This window comes from Protopterus annectens, chromosome 1.part0 (genome assembly GCF_019279795.1).
Source record: "Protopterus annectens isolate FY-2018-M chromosome 1.part0, PAN1.0, whole genome shotgun sequence".
NCBI lineage: Eukaryota > Metazoa > Chordata > Ceratodontiformes > Protopteridae > Protopterus > Protopterus annectens.
Genome location: NC_056725.1, coordinates 1,901,214,009 through 1,901,226,813, shown reverse-complemented (window position 1 = coordinate 1,901,226,813; position 12,805 = coordinate 1,901,214,009). Strand labels below are relative to the sequence as shown.

The following is a 12,805-nucleotide window of genomic DNA, read 5'->3' as shown; positions in this document are numbered from 1 at the left end:
AATGTGCAAACACACGCACCTCAATGGCCCTCTTCAAGAGAAATCTTGATGATTGGATGGGAAATAGAAAATTCACCCTGGTAACTGAAGTCTTTCTTCAATGCGACCTTTATCAATCCAACTCCCCCTCACTGAAAATATCCTTGTTATTAACACTCATTTCTTTAAAAAAACTTATTATACCAAAACACTGTGCCTATAACGTGCTTCAGGGGGTGAACAGGGTGATGATCAGTGGAACTGATGGACAGGTGTGCACAGACAGTGAGGTGACAGCAAACAGGGCTTGGGCAAGTCAAAAACTCCTGAGAACAGCTGGCAAACTTCATATTCTATTCCTCCTATTTTCTTCAGCTTTCCCATGGCCTTTTGAATGCTGCAATGAATTCACTCCTCAACGCCGCTGCAATACAAAATTAATTTTGTCCTCCATTTTCTCTCTTTAAAGAGGACATATAAATGTATACAGAACAGCACACAGTCTGTAGTTTGTGGCATCTCCCTTACTTCTTACCTTTCATTTTTAAGGTTCTCTCTCACAACTCCTATTTATAGGTTTATACATCCATAGTTGTCCCCCCAACCTTCGGCTGTCTAATTTAAAAGATGAAGCTTTATCAGCTTTTCCTCCTATATCACACATGTTTTTGTTAGCTCCTGTTGGATTCATAGATTCTTACTAAGCTAACTGCCCTTGCGAGCCATTTTAAGCTTAGCTAATTATCCCTTGTGAGACTCAAACCCTGCACCTTGTGTTTGTAAGGCAAACACCTTAACCATTAGGCCACCCTCCCAACCCAGCTAGATTATTTCAGGTAGTCCAATAACCCTCTCCTTGCAAGGCTTCCAAAAGTGCATGTTATATTCAGGGTAAAGTCAAACCAGAACCTAGAAATGTGGGATTGTTCATCTTTACTTCTTGAGTCAGTTTAGGGTATGCCAGCAGTGAGTTTGCTGTCAATGCACCCCTTTTTCAATGCTCCTGATGATCCATTCTAGATAGGGTTGTAACCTTTTCTGATGCCCTGAGGAGGGCATTTTTGTGGAAACATGAGATTTTGCAGAGCAAACTCTACCTGCAGCCAATGCAAAGCACTGACCATAATGTTTTTACCAAGATAAAAGTTAATTATTGTAGAATTTGAAATTCTTATACTGTTCCATATAATATTTGAGTGTTCCAGATAAAAAAATAATCGTTTTAAACAGCTATTGAAGGCAGTATATTTTTTTTCTGATAAAATCTCAGGATATTTGCCATTTTTCAAGGTTTTTTTTTTTTCAGGGATGCAAGTGCCCAAACAGGGACTGTTCTGCACAAAGAGGGACAGGTGGTAACCCTAATTCTAGATGATACCTTTAACCTCTGATGTTTTTCTTATTCTTTTGCTACCAACTCAACACAAGCCAGCTGGTAATTTGTGGCAACACTGTTATGGCCTAACTCAAGACTTTTCTGAGTACTTTCAATAAACTTTATCTACTTTATTTCAACAAAACGATAAAACCCATTCAAGTCCTTTTTCAGACACCTCATACTTCTTCCTTCTCAAGAACAACAATCTTTTCATTGCCCAAAAAACAGTATTTTCTGTTCTTAGTTTACTCCAGTATGTCTGAAATATTAAAATTAAATGGACCCAGCAAATTCCCATGCCATAGAATCATAAAGTCTTGTCTATGGTCCAAATGGTCAATGTTCAGTTAGCAGCATGGGTGCTGAAGGGACAAAACACATGAAGGTGTCCTTTTTTGTTGAACTAGCCATAAGTCCAACTTGCAAGTGTAGATGTACACCTTACCATAATGTCTCCTTCAGCTGCATTTGCCTTGTCTGCTACCAAAAGCACCAAAGCATGCATTCACCCCTTCCCCTTGGAAACCACTCTATTCACCTCCTACCATGTACTACTAAAGGATCCATTATGAAAAGGTGACTCAGGTTACAAAAGCAAACATGATAAGTCAAACTTGTTGAACAATACACACAATGAAATAGGGATAAGATCATTTAAAAATAATTATATATATATATATATATATATATATATATATATATATATATACATACATATATATGTGTATATATTTTCAGGGGCCAGCCCCCATGCACCATCCTGAGTTGGACACTTTCACCCTACAACCCCCCCCCCCTTTTACAGGGTCTATATTAGATTAACAAAGATTTAGCTTGTCAAACATCTAAACATTGACAGCTAAACTGTGAAAGCTTATAACTGCGAATGGCCACTTCAGCAAATTGTTTTCACAGTGAAAAAATTTGCTTGGCCATTATTGGGAATTTGCCTTTTTCCTCAATGTGGAGCGATCTCAAAGTTGGTATATTTAGTTGGGGGGGCACAGCCCCCCCACATTGGGGGGTGTGAGGGGGTGGGTAAAGCCCCCCACTTAATTAGGGTTTGAAAGTTTGCTTTAGTGTCAGACAGCCAAGCAAATTTTTTCCATATGAAAAAATTCATGGAAGTGGCAGTTCGCAGTTGTAAGCTTTCGCTGTTTAGCTGTCGACATTTAGATGTTCGACAAGCTAAAGTTTCGAGTATATAATATAGACCTCTTTTACATATACACAATAATGTCATACCATAGTCACACAACTATGAGGAAAACAGTAATATCCTGACAGCGTAAAAAATGGCTCACACAACTGAAATTTCTCAGTCCAGCCCAATAACCTAAAATATTCCAGGACTTGTATATTTCCAGAGTTGGTATCAGGGAAATAGATTTAAGGAAGTTGTAATTCATTAAATGGTAGGACTGCCATCAAGTCTAAATTTTGATACCGGTTTTACAGGAACCTGATCTCTCAAGCCTCCACTACCAGTGCTTAATTATTTTTGCAATGGACCCACCACTATCCTTCCCTTTCATTAACCTGCCTTTTTAGGTTAAAGTCCCATTACACAGATATTACATTCTACAATTTTATTTCTTTATTTTAAAATATTGCATGAATACCTATTATCTGTACTAGTTGCCTAGCTTTGTATGTTACTTACTAGATCTTGACCTGGTCACAGTGCTATCTTATCCTTAAAGTATCTACACATTGTGTTATTTTTAATCTCTTCCTGACATACAATATTAGCAATTTCAAATAACATAATTAGTCTGAGCTCATTGTCTGAGCAGGTATACCCAAGTTGCAAGATGGCATATAAACTGACATTTGATTGCCACCTGCAGGCTGGAAGTTTGGAGCGATCCATGGAAGATCTGGACTTTTCCCTGCTGAGTATGTACAGCCTGTAGCAGCACCAGATTTCATCAACTTGCCTATTGATAAGAAAGAGGAACCACGAGATAAGCAGGGGAGGGTGGCCGCATCAGCAGCTGTGGCCGTAGCTGTGGCTTCAACGATGGCAGCTCAGGAACTTGATCGAAAAATAGAGGTAACAGCTCTGTCATTAACTTAGATGTATTTATTTATTTTATTTAGGAATCAGGATGCCATTTTAATAATTGTTTTTTTTTTTTTTTTTTAATTAGATGGCTTAGATTAAATCAGCACTCTGGCCAGACAAAACAGTTATATATACTTTTCACATGAACCTAAATCATATTATTTACAGAACCATGAAGATTAGGACTCAATGTGCTATTTTTCTCAGCTTGCTAAAACATATATATGTATATATCTGTTTCCTTATTTTTCTGTAACATCAACCTGAATAGAAATATTAGATATGCTTAAGGAATTTGCTGAGTCACATTTGCAGTGCCATTGTTTTGGAGATATAAACTGGTCATCTTGGGAGAGAAGAGGGTGCTTTAATACATGCTGGCATTTTGTCATCTGATCTGCTGGGTTCAGCTTCTAGCTTCCTTTATGTAGAGTTACATTGCAAAATCTGTATGTATTCTGCATAACCTGCTCTTCCAATCATGATAGCTGATACCAGGTTCTGACATTTACAATGAATGAAAACAGTAACCTAAGCTCAGTAATTTCTGAATGACAGTAATTTTAAATGTATTGCTTTTATAACTGATACCCTGTATTTAAATATGAGCTTTATTTTCTTCTTTGTTTCATCATCATCATCATCATCATCATCATCAACCCCCTTTTTCCCATTTTCTACATGTTGGGGTGTTGTGCCAAATGTCACCATCTCTCTTGATTCAGTGCCACTCTCCTACCTTCTTTGACAGTCATGCCTGACTGTTGCAGGTCTTCTCTGACACAATCCATTCATCTCTTTGCTGGATGCCCTCATTTCCTCGTGCATTCTTCCTGTCTGTCTCAAATCATCTTCTCCACATTGTCTTCTGCTTTTCTGCACATGTGCCTGAACCACTGCAATCTGTTCTTTTTGACTTTATCTGTAATTGGAGCTTCTGCTCTGATGCCCTCAATTCTTCATTTGTCCTACAGTATGCATTCTACCACCTGTCTCCATCACCACTAGCTTCCTCAACTGCTCTGCCTTTACTGCCCAGGTTTCTGTACCATACAGTAATGCTGGTCACACCACTGTGTTGTACACCTTACTTTTCAGTTTCTTTGACATTCTTCTGTCATAGACAACACCTGACAGCCCCTCTGGTTCTAGCTTTGACCTCTTCATTCAGACTTCCTTTCTCCTCACCCACCCCTCCCAGATACTTTCACCTGTTAAGCCTTTCCACTATTTTCCTTTCTATCTCAATGCTGTTTCTTCAACTGTCTTGTCTGCACTCAGATTCATCTTATGTGCCTTCAGTTTTGCATTTCATAGCCTTTGCTGAAGTTCTTGTTCAGAGTCTGCCTGTAATGCTACATCATCTGCATACAGCAGCTTTGTTGATCTGTCTCCTCTGACCTGTTTGCTAATTTAGTCCATCACCAGTATAAACAGAAGGGGGCTCACAGCTGAACCCTGATGCATACCCACTCCCACTGAGAACCCCTCTGTGAGTCCGAACACTGTTCATACTTGAGTCACTGGCTCCTTGTACATAGCCTGCACTAATTCTACCAATGTTTCTGAGACTTCAAACCACTGGAGGACTGTCCAAATCAGTTTTCATGAGACCTTGTCACATGTTTTCTCCAAGTCTGGGAATTCCCAGTTAGACTCTATCCTTATCACTAGCTTCTTCTCAGTTATCTCTCACTGCAAACATCTGACTGGTTGTGCTGCATTCCAATCTGAATCTGAACTGCTCATCTCCCATCATATTTCTACTACTTTGTGTATTAGTTTATCAAACACCCTCTCCAGACGTTTCATGCAGTGTGACAAGAGTTTGATACCTCTGCACTTCCCACAGTTGTGAATATCCCCTTTGTTCTTGTACACAATGGCATTAGTGTGCTAATTCTCCAGTCATCTGGGATGTCCCTGTCTCTCCATACTGCTATAAGTACTCTCAGGAGCCATTTCTCACCCGATTCACCCAATATTTGATCATATGTGCTGGGGCTTCACGTGAACTTGCTTCTTTGCCTGGCATATTTTTCCTCTTCTTTCATCATAGGCTGTGTATGTGGCAGTACAGCTTCTGCAGGGTTTTCTTCATTCAGAAGGTGCTAGACATACTCCTTCCATCTGCCTTTGATGTCTTGTAGACTGGTGAGCAAGTTGTTACTGGCATCCCTTATGAAAGGTCTCTGACTATCTTCTTTATCTTTCTGTCTTTACTTTGCAACCTCATAAGACTTTCGTCATGGCATCTACTAAGTCACCTTCAGAAGCAGGTAGAGTGCTTCTAATGCCTTCTTGTTTGCTGCTGCAACACTTCTCTTAGCCTCTTTGTTTGCCAAGCAGTATTCCTTCTTAGCCTGGTCTGTCTTTTCTATCTCCCACTTTTTCCTGCACTCCTTTCTTTTGATGACTTCCAGGACTTGTGCATTCCACTACCAACTTTCCTTAGGCACCTTATTTCCATACCTGGCTTGGCTAAAAATCAGTTCTGCAAGCCTTCCACATGTTATTTTGAGGTACTACCATTCTTCTTCATCCCAGCTATTTGCTGTTATTTCTGAGGTGCTAGATCTCTGAGTAATTCCATGAAATCTTATGCTTTTTTTACAGTCAACTTCCATGTCTGTCTCACTGTTCAAACTGTTAACCTTAGAGCCTTCTTTGACCACTGACCTACCTTATGAAACTGACTGTGGCAACCAGGGGTTTATGCTGTGGCTTGACAGTTTTGTTGGGGTTGATTTTCCAATCACTTATTCTACCCCTTTGCCCTTTCCTTACTAGGAGGAATTCTTACGTGAGTTATATGTTGGCCACTCTTCTATGCAGTCTTGAGAGTGTCTCTATTGCTGAACTATGTGTTGTCCATCATCAAGCCATTTGCCAGACAGAAGTCTAGAATGGCCTCTCCTTTATTCATATTACCCCACCAATATAGAACTAAGCAGTCCTCATATCCTGTTCTGTCTGTCCCAATATGTCCATTCATGTCACCCATTATCAGCTTTATCTAGCAGGTTTTGTAACTGCTACCTAAATGCACTCTGCCCCACTGTCACAACCCTGCTGTGGAGCAAAAGCTGAGATAATAAATACTACCCTATCCTTACACTGGTGTCTAATTGCCATGTGTCTATCACTAATTATGAAGCCTCTTCACCACAATTCCAACACCATTTCTAGTCTGTCCTCCTCTTGAGTAATAGACCTTGGACACTGCCCTTCCATTTTGTCTCCTGGATGCATAAGATGTCCAGCCTCCTCCTTACCATCATGTCATTCTATTCAAAGCTCCGTACTGTCAGTGAAATTAAAGTTATGTACTGACCATAACTATGCATCCGTGTTGTCCATTTTCATTCTTCCTCAACATATGGGTTATGGAGTCAAACCTCAGATCTCACTCAGCCACATATCACAGATGTATAGACTCAACTCTCGAGCACCTTTCTCTACCCATAATGCTCAAGCCAACCTACAATCCCTCAGATTAAGTTTGCTGCCTAATAGATCCTAAGATTGAGTAGGAAAAAGAAATAACAGTAAGGTATGGCTCAAACCTAGAACTAAAGGTTACAAAGTATCCATAAGATCATTCTAGAAGATGACAGGAAGGGGGAAGGGGGTTGAGGAAAAAAGAAAATGGACAACAGAGATGCAAAGTTATGGTGAGTACATACCTTTAATATCTGATGTTGTCCTTTTCATTCTTCCTCAACGTATGGGACAGAGTCCCCAGCTATGTGAATCTTGGGTGGCCCTCATGGAAGGATATTCAGGAGAACAGCTGAATGAAAAGCAGCTCTGCTTCTCAAAGTCAAATCTAGATTGTAATAAGTAATAAAGGTATGAACATTAGAGCAGGCAGCTGCTGCACAAATGTCAACAGTGGAAATTCTAGACCAGAAAGCAGAAAAAGTGGTCATGGATCTAGCTGAATGAGCCTTAGGAGGCTTTGATAAGGAGAAGGCTTGCTGAGTATATACAAAAAATGCAATCAGTAATCCATTTTGCCAGGGTAACTTTAAAAAGTGATGATCCCAGTCTGTTCGCTGAGAAAGAAAGAAAGAAACAACTCATCTGTTTTCCTGAAATCCTTGGTCTTGTGTAGATAAAAATGTAGTTCTTTATGTACATCTAAAAGATGTAACTTGTACTCCCCTTAATTTGAAAAATCGGGGAAAAGACAGGCAGTTGAATTGTTCGATTGATATTTGATTCAGAGTCTACGTCAGGTAAAAAGGATGGACTGTTTCACAGAGAAATGCTGTCTTTGTGGAAAACAATGTAAGGAGGTTTGGATGAAAGAGCCTATAGTTCCAAAATTGTTCTTGGAGATGTAATAGCTACTTGAAAAACTGTTTTCTAAGACAAACATTTCAAATCAGTTTTGGTTGCAGGTTTGAAAGGTTGCTGTGTCAACCCCTGGAGTATGACTGTCAAATCCCAAGGAGGTGGATGGGTCTTTCACTGGAGGTCTGAATAAGCAGGTACCGTTTAGAAAAGCCTTGCACAATTGGGAAGAAGCTAAAGAGGAAACGTTCTCTCCTGAATGAAAATTTGTTATGGCTGCTAACTGTACTTTGATTATGGAAAAAAATAGAAGATAAAAACTCCAAAACTGAAGAAATAGGAGTAGTAAAAGAGTCTATTTCCTATTTAAGGGCCCAAATTGATAATCATTTCCATTTACTCCTGTAAATTTTACCTGTAGATGCTTTCTGGGAATATAAGAACATATGACAAACTGAAGAGGAAGGCCTGGGCTGTCTAGCTGTTAAAGGAATTGGAGAAACCATGCGGTTAGTTTGAGGCCTGGAATATTGGGATGCTTCATGCCTGAGCAATGCCAAAGAAGATCTGAACTGGGGTCCAGTATCCATGGAAGATAATGAAGATGAGACCAAAGGAAGGGGAACCACCCCTGGTGAAACTAGAAGGGGCCAATGAGGATAACTGAGCTCTTCAACCGACTGACTTTCTGTAAACATTTTGGATTCAGAGTTAATGGGGGATAAGTGTAAAGTAGACTGGAGCACCAAGGTAGACTAGAGCATCTCTTGGTGACTCCCCCTGCTGGGCGATTAGAGCAAAATACCTGCTGCACTTGTTGCGGGAAGACACAAAGAGATTGCAGCAAGATTGGCCCCAACAATGGAAAATCTTCTCCACCATGACTGACTGAGAAACCACTCATGAGGTAACAAAATGGACCTGGTGAATTTGTCCATAATGTACTTTGCCACAAGTAAATGGTTGGAGGAGATCGTCCCCTGCCAAATTCTCATTTCCTCTTGACAAAGGGGGCAGGATTAGCTTTCCTCTTGTTTGTTGATATACCAGACCACAGACATGTTGTCAGTTTGTATCACAATAGTCCTGAGATGAAGAATATCTTGAAAGGCTTGCAGTGCTAATAGAGCCACTCTCATCTCTAGGACACTGATGTGTGAATTGGTGTTATAGGGAAACTCATGCCTTGGACTGTCCAGTCCAAGAAATGCCCCCCCCCCCACCTCAATTGGGAGGCATTCATTTTCAACATGGCCACCAGAGAAGACAGAATAAAAAAGTCTGACTGGGAATGATACAGGATGTTGCAGAATAGACCACTGAACAACAAGAGTCCATTGGAAAGCACACATACAGAAACGTGCCATAGGAACTAGGGTTATAGCTGCTGCCATTTAACCCAGACCCTGAAGGATAAGTCTGGCTGGACGAGTAAGATGGACAAGAATTTGCTGTACCTGGAACTTCATTGTATCTACACAATGTATAGGCAAAGCAGCAATCTGACTTACTGTGTTCACCTGGCCACTAATGAATTCCAGCTCTGTACTGGTTGTAGCTTTGATTTGGAGATGTTGACTGAGATGCCTAATTTTTGACAAAGTTGGAGCAAATAGTCCCTGGAATTCTCTAAGAGATGCCTGGTTGGGGAGGTGAGGAGCCAGTTGTCTAGATATGAAAACACTCAGAATCCTAGTAGGCTCAGGTGAGCTGCTACCCCTGCCATACACTTGGTAAACACCCTGGAGGTTCTGGTGAGACAAAAAGGCAGGCTCTGAAATGGTAGTGACTGTCTCCCAACCAAAAGCACAGATGTCTTCAGAATTATCTGTTTATCTTGATGTTATAGTACATGCCCTGAAGCTTGATTGAGCACATCCAATCATCTTTGCACAAAAAAGGCAGGATGGACTGAACCATGACCATTTAGAACTTTGACTTCTTCACAAATTGGTTCAAGTTGCTTAGGTTCAAAATTGGTTCAGGTCCCCTGTCTTCTTTGGCACTAAAAAGATCCAAATCCTCTTTGGTCTGGTAGGACCTCCTAGATGACTCTTTTGTCTAGCAGCTTTTAAATCTCCTGAGCTACAGCCTATCTCTGACTGGGTGAGGTGTCAGGATGTTTTCTTCTTTTGATTGCAGGAATCTGAAAAAATGGTATGAAATAACCACTGGACATTATTTTTAGCACCCAATAATCTTTTTTATAGAAACCCAAGCATCTAGGTGCAAGTTCAAATGCTCCCCCTCTTCCTCCAGGAGTGAGCAGTCAGGCAACCCTTCAGGGTCACTAAAAGGGTCTATCCAAAAAGGATTCATGGAAACCCTGATTTTGTGGGTCTCCTCTGCTGCGAGGACGATGTCTTCCATTTAAACTCCACCCTCTGCCCCTGGAGGAGTTGTCTCTGAGTGGTTCTTGTTAAGACCTCTGGGACTTATGGAACCACATTTTCTTGCCCCCTTTTTGATTCAGGGAAAAAGATCATTGAGGGGTAGAAAAATGAATCCCTATAGCAGACAGAGTCTTTCCTTCCTGTTCACTGCTGGAAAGTGTTTCTTTAACAGAAGGGCCAAAGAAGGAGGTTCCATCAAAATCTGCATTGATGAAAGAAGACTTGAAGGGCTCCAAAAAATCACATAACTGCATCCAGGCATGTCTCCGGATGGCAATGCCTGAAATGGCAGCCCACGAGGTCCCCTATATGGCATGGAATATCAACCTCATGGATGCATTGGAAAAGGACAACAGAGTGGCCATTTGTAAAGATGACTTCTTACAGACCTTCACAGACATGGACTCAGAGATGGATTTGGAGAGCTCCTTGGTCAGATCCCTCTACAGCCTCGTAAAGTTTGCTAAATAATTCAGGAATAACAAGGCAAAGGCTGCTGTAGCACAAATGCACTTCCAGATCTGTACAACTCCCTCAACTCTCTGTTAGGAGATGAACAGAGGAACTCTACTCAGCTAGCTCCTTTTTTTGTGCTGCCACAACCTTAGATAGCATCCAGAGGGACTCCATTGCTCCAGGCAGTGGGGGTCCTATATTTTGGTGATGCAAAAAACTTGTCTGGATGTCAGGGTATTGGTTCTAAAGGATCCAGTTTCTTCCATGCCTGGTGAAAGACTATGTTGGTAAGCTCATCAGCCAGGGGAGTCACTCAAGATGTAGATGGGCCAGAACCAAAAACTTCCAAAAACACTTACTCGTCTGGGGAGGGATTATCTGAAGACCACCCACCTTTTTGCTTAAGAATCTCTAGAATGTCTACAAATAAGATGTCATCCAGTGGAGATCTTAGGGACCCTCCCTCTTCCTCGATGTTAGTATCCTCTGTGACAGATTCCATAGGGGAATCTGTGTGTCTCCTCTTGCACATTCTCTTCCAGGAAACCTCCTTGGTAGGGATGTTCTGGGGAAGTCTATGAAGTGATGGAAAGTTCCTGCAGAGAAACTTTCTGGATGCTAGGTGGTACTGGAGTAGTTCTGATGGGGTCAGAACTTGAACTCACTGGGGGAAGAGATGTAGGGTCCAAAAAAAGAGAGAAATCAGATCCTTCAGATGAGAGAAAGCCCACTCTGCAACCTCAAATGCAGATGGACTGAGAAAAGCCATGGCAGGCCACACCTGGGCCAAAACCTCTAATAAAGCCACACCCTGACCCTGCCCGGATCTGTGTCTCAAGGAGGCAGTCAGACCTGAGCTATCTTCTGTCAAAGCTTGGAAGGGCAAGGACAGCTCCAACAACATCAGAGTAGACCTTGGCCTCCCAGATCCAATGCTGCTACTTCATCTCTAGGACTCATCCAGATCCAAGGGTATAAGAACAGATCCAGTCAGGGAACCTGTCAGAGTTAGATTTAGTCATCTTTGGATCTGACACTGACACTCTCAGGACTCTCAGATCCAAGGGCTCCAAAACTGTGGGACGGATCAGAGAAGGAGAAATCACTACCCAGGAAGTGGAGGGAAGGGGCATGCATCCAATAGGAACTGGAGCCAGAATAACCCCATCTGAATTTGAGATCTGAGGAATTTCCTCATCATCCTATCCACATAGGCCACAGAAAGACTCCTGGAGGATCTAATGGATGAGGTTGTGGACTGAGATCTCGATTCTCTCCTCGGTGTCATCTGCAAAAATGGGGAGTGTTACTGAGGAGATACTGGGTCAACTGTGAACCTGGGTGAATGGATTCTAAGATACTTGGTTAAAGTAATGGTTGGATCCAAAGTCTGTGGATCTGTGTGTGGCCTGGGAGATTGTCTATGACAGCTGGATCCAAGGACCTAGGATCTGATGTTTTTTTAGGATCTGATGTGGATGGATCCAAAGTTCTTCTGACTTTATGAGGAGGCTCTGATGAAGCCATGGTGGGAGCCAAGGACTTTGGAGATCAAGTGGGGATCCTTGAAGAAGATGAAGAAAGTGGTAACAAGCCCTTAAGCACCAGCTTATTTTTTCTTCCCAAAATAGGTCTCAAATTAAAGGTGGCCCAAATAGAACAATCCGTGTTTAGTGTGCCATTTAGGCAATAAACGCACTCCATGTGGGCATTAGAATTTGGAACTTTGTGCCCGCAGGAAGTTTACTTTTTAAAACGGGTTGTTTTTTTGGCCATAGTAAACAATCATGGTATCAATCAATGGTAGAAGCACTACCCTAAAACGGGTAAGAAAGAAAAATAAGAAAAGATTGGTACCAATAATGGTATGCAAAAAAATTACCAGAAGAGTAAAACGAACATTGAAAAACTAGCGTACAGAGAAAACCTGATAAACAACTGGAAAAAGTCAACAAAGTAGAGAGAGGAGAGAGAGAGAGAGAATGAATAGCCAAAAAAGCTAGAATGGAGAGTTTTCCTGAGGAAAAAACTACTGACAAAAACTCTAAAACAATCCAAACAAGCTCTGAAAGAAGATCTGCATCCATGCAAGATGAAGGCAAATGAGATCTGAGGTATGGTAGGCTGGCTAGAGCATTATGGGTAGAGGGAGAAGTTTGAGAGTTGGATCCATAAGTCTGTGAAATGCAGCCAAGTTGGATTCAACGTCAGATCCATAACCCATAGCAGTCC

At 41.4% G+C, this 12,805-nt stretch overlaps 1 protein-coding gene across 1 annotated transcript in view; it reads left to right on the top strand.

Annotated features, from left to right (window-relative positions):
* MYO15A (myosin XVA) overlaps positions 1–12,805 on the top strand; it is a 1,299,796-nt gene that overhangs the window by 869,643 nt on the left and 417,348 nt on the right. Inside the window, exon 50 of the mRNA XM_044070057.1 lies at positions 3,208–3,413. Coding sequence (XP_043925992.1) covers positions 3,208–3,413 — 206 coding nt within the window. The remainder of the gene's footprint in view (positions 1–3,207; positions 3,414–12,805) is intronic.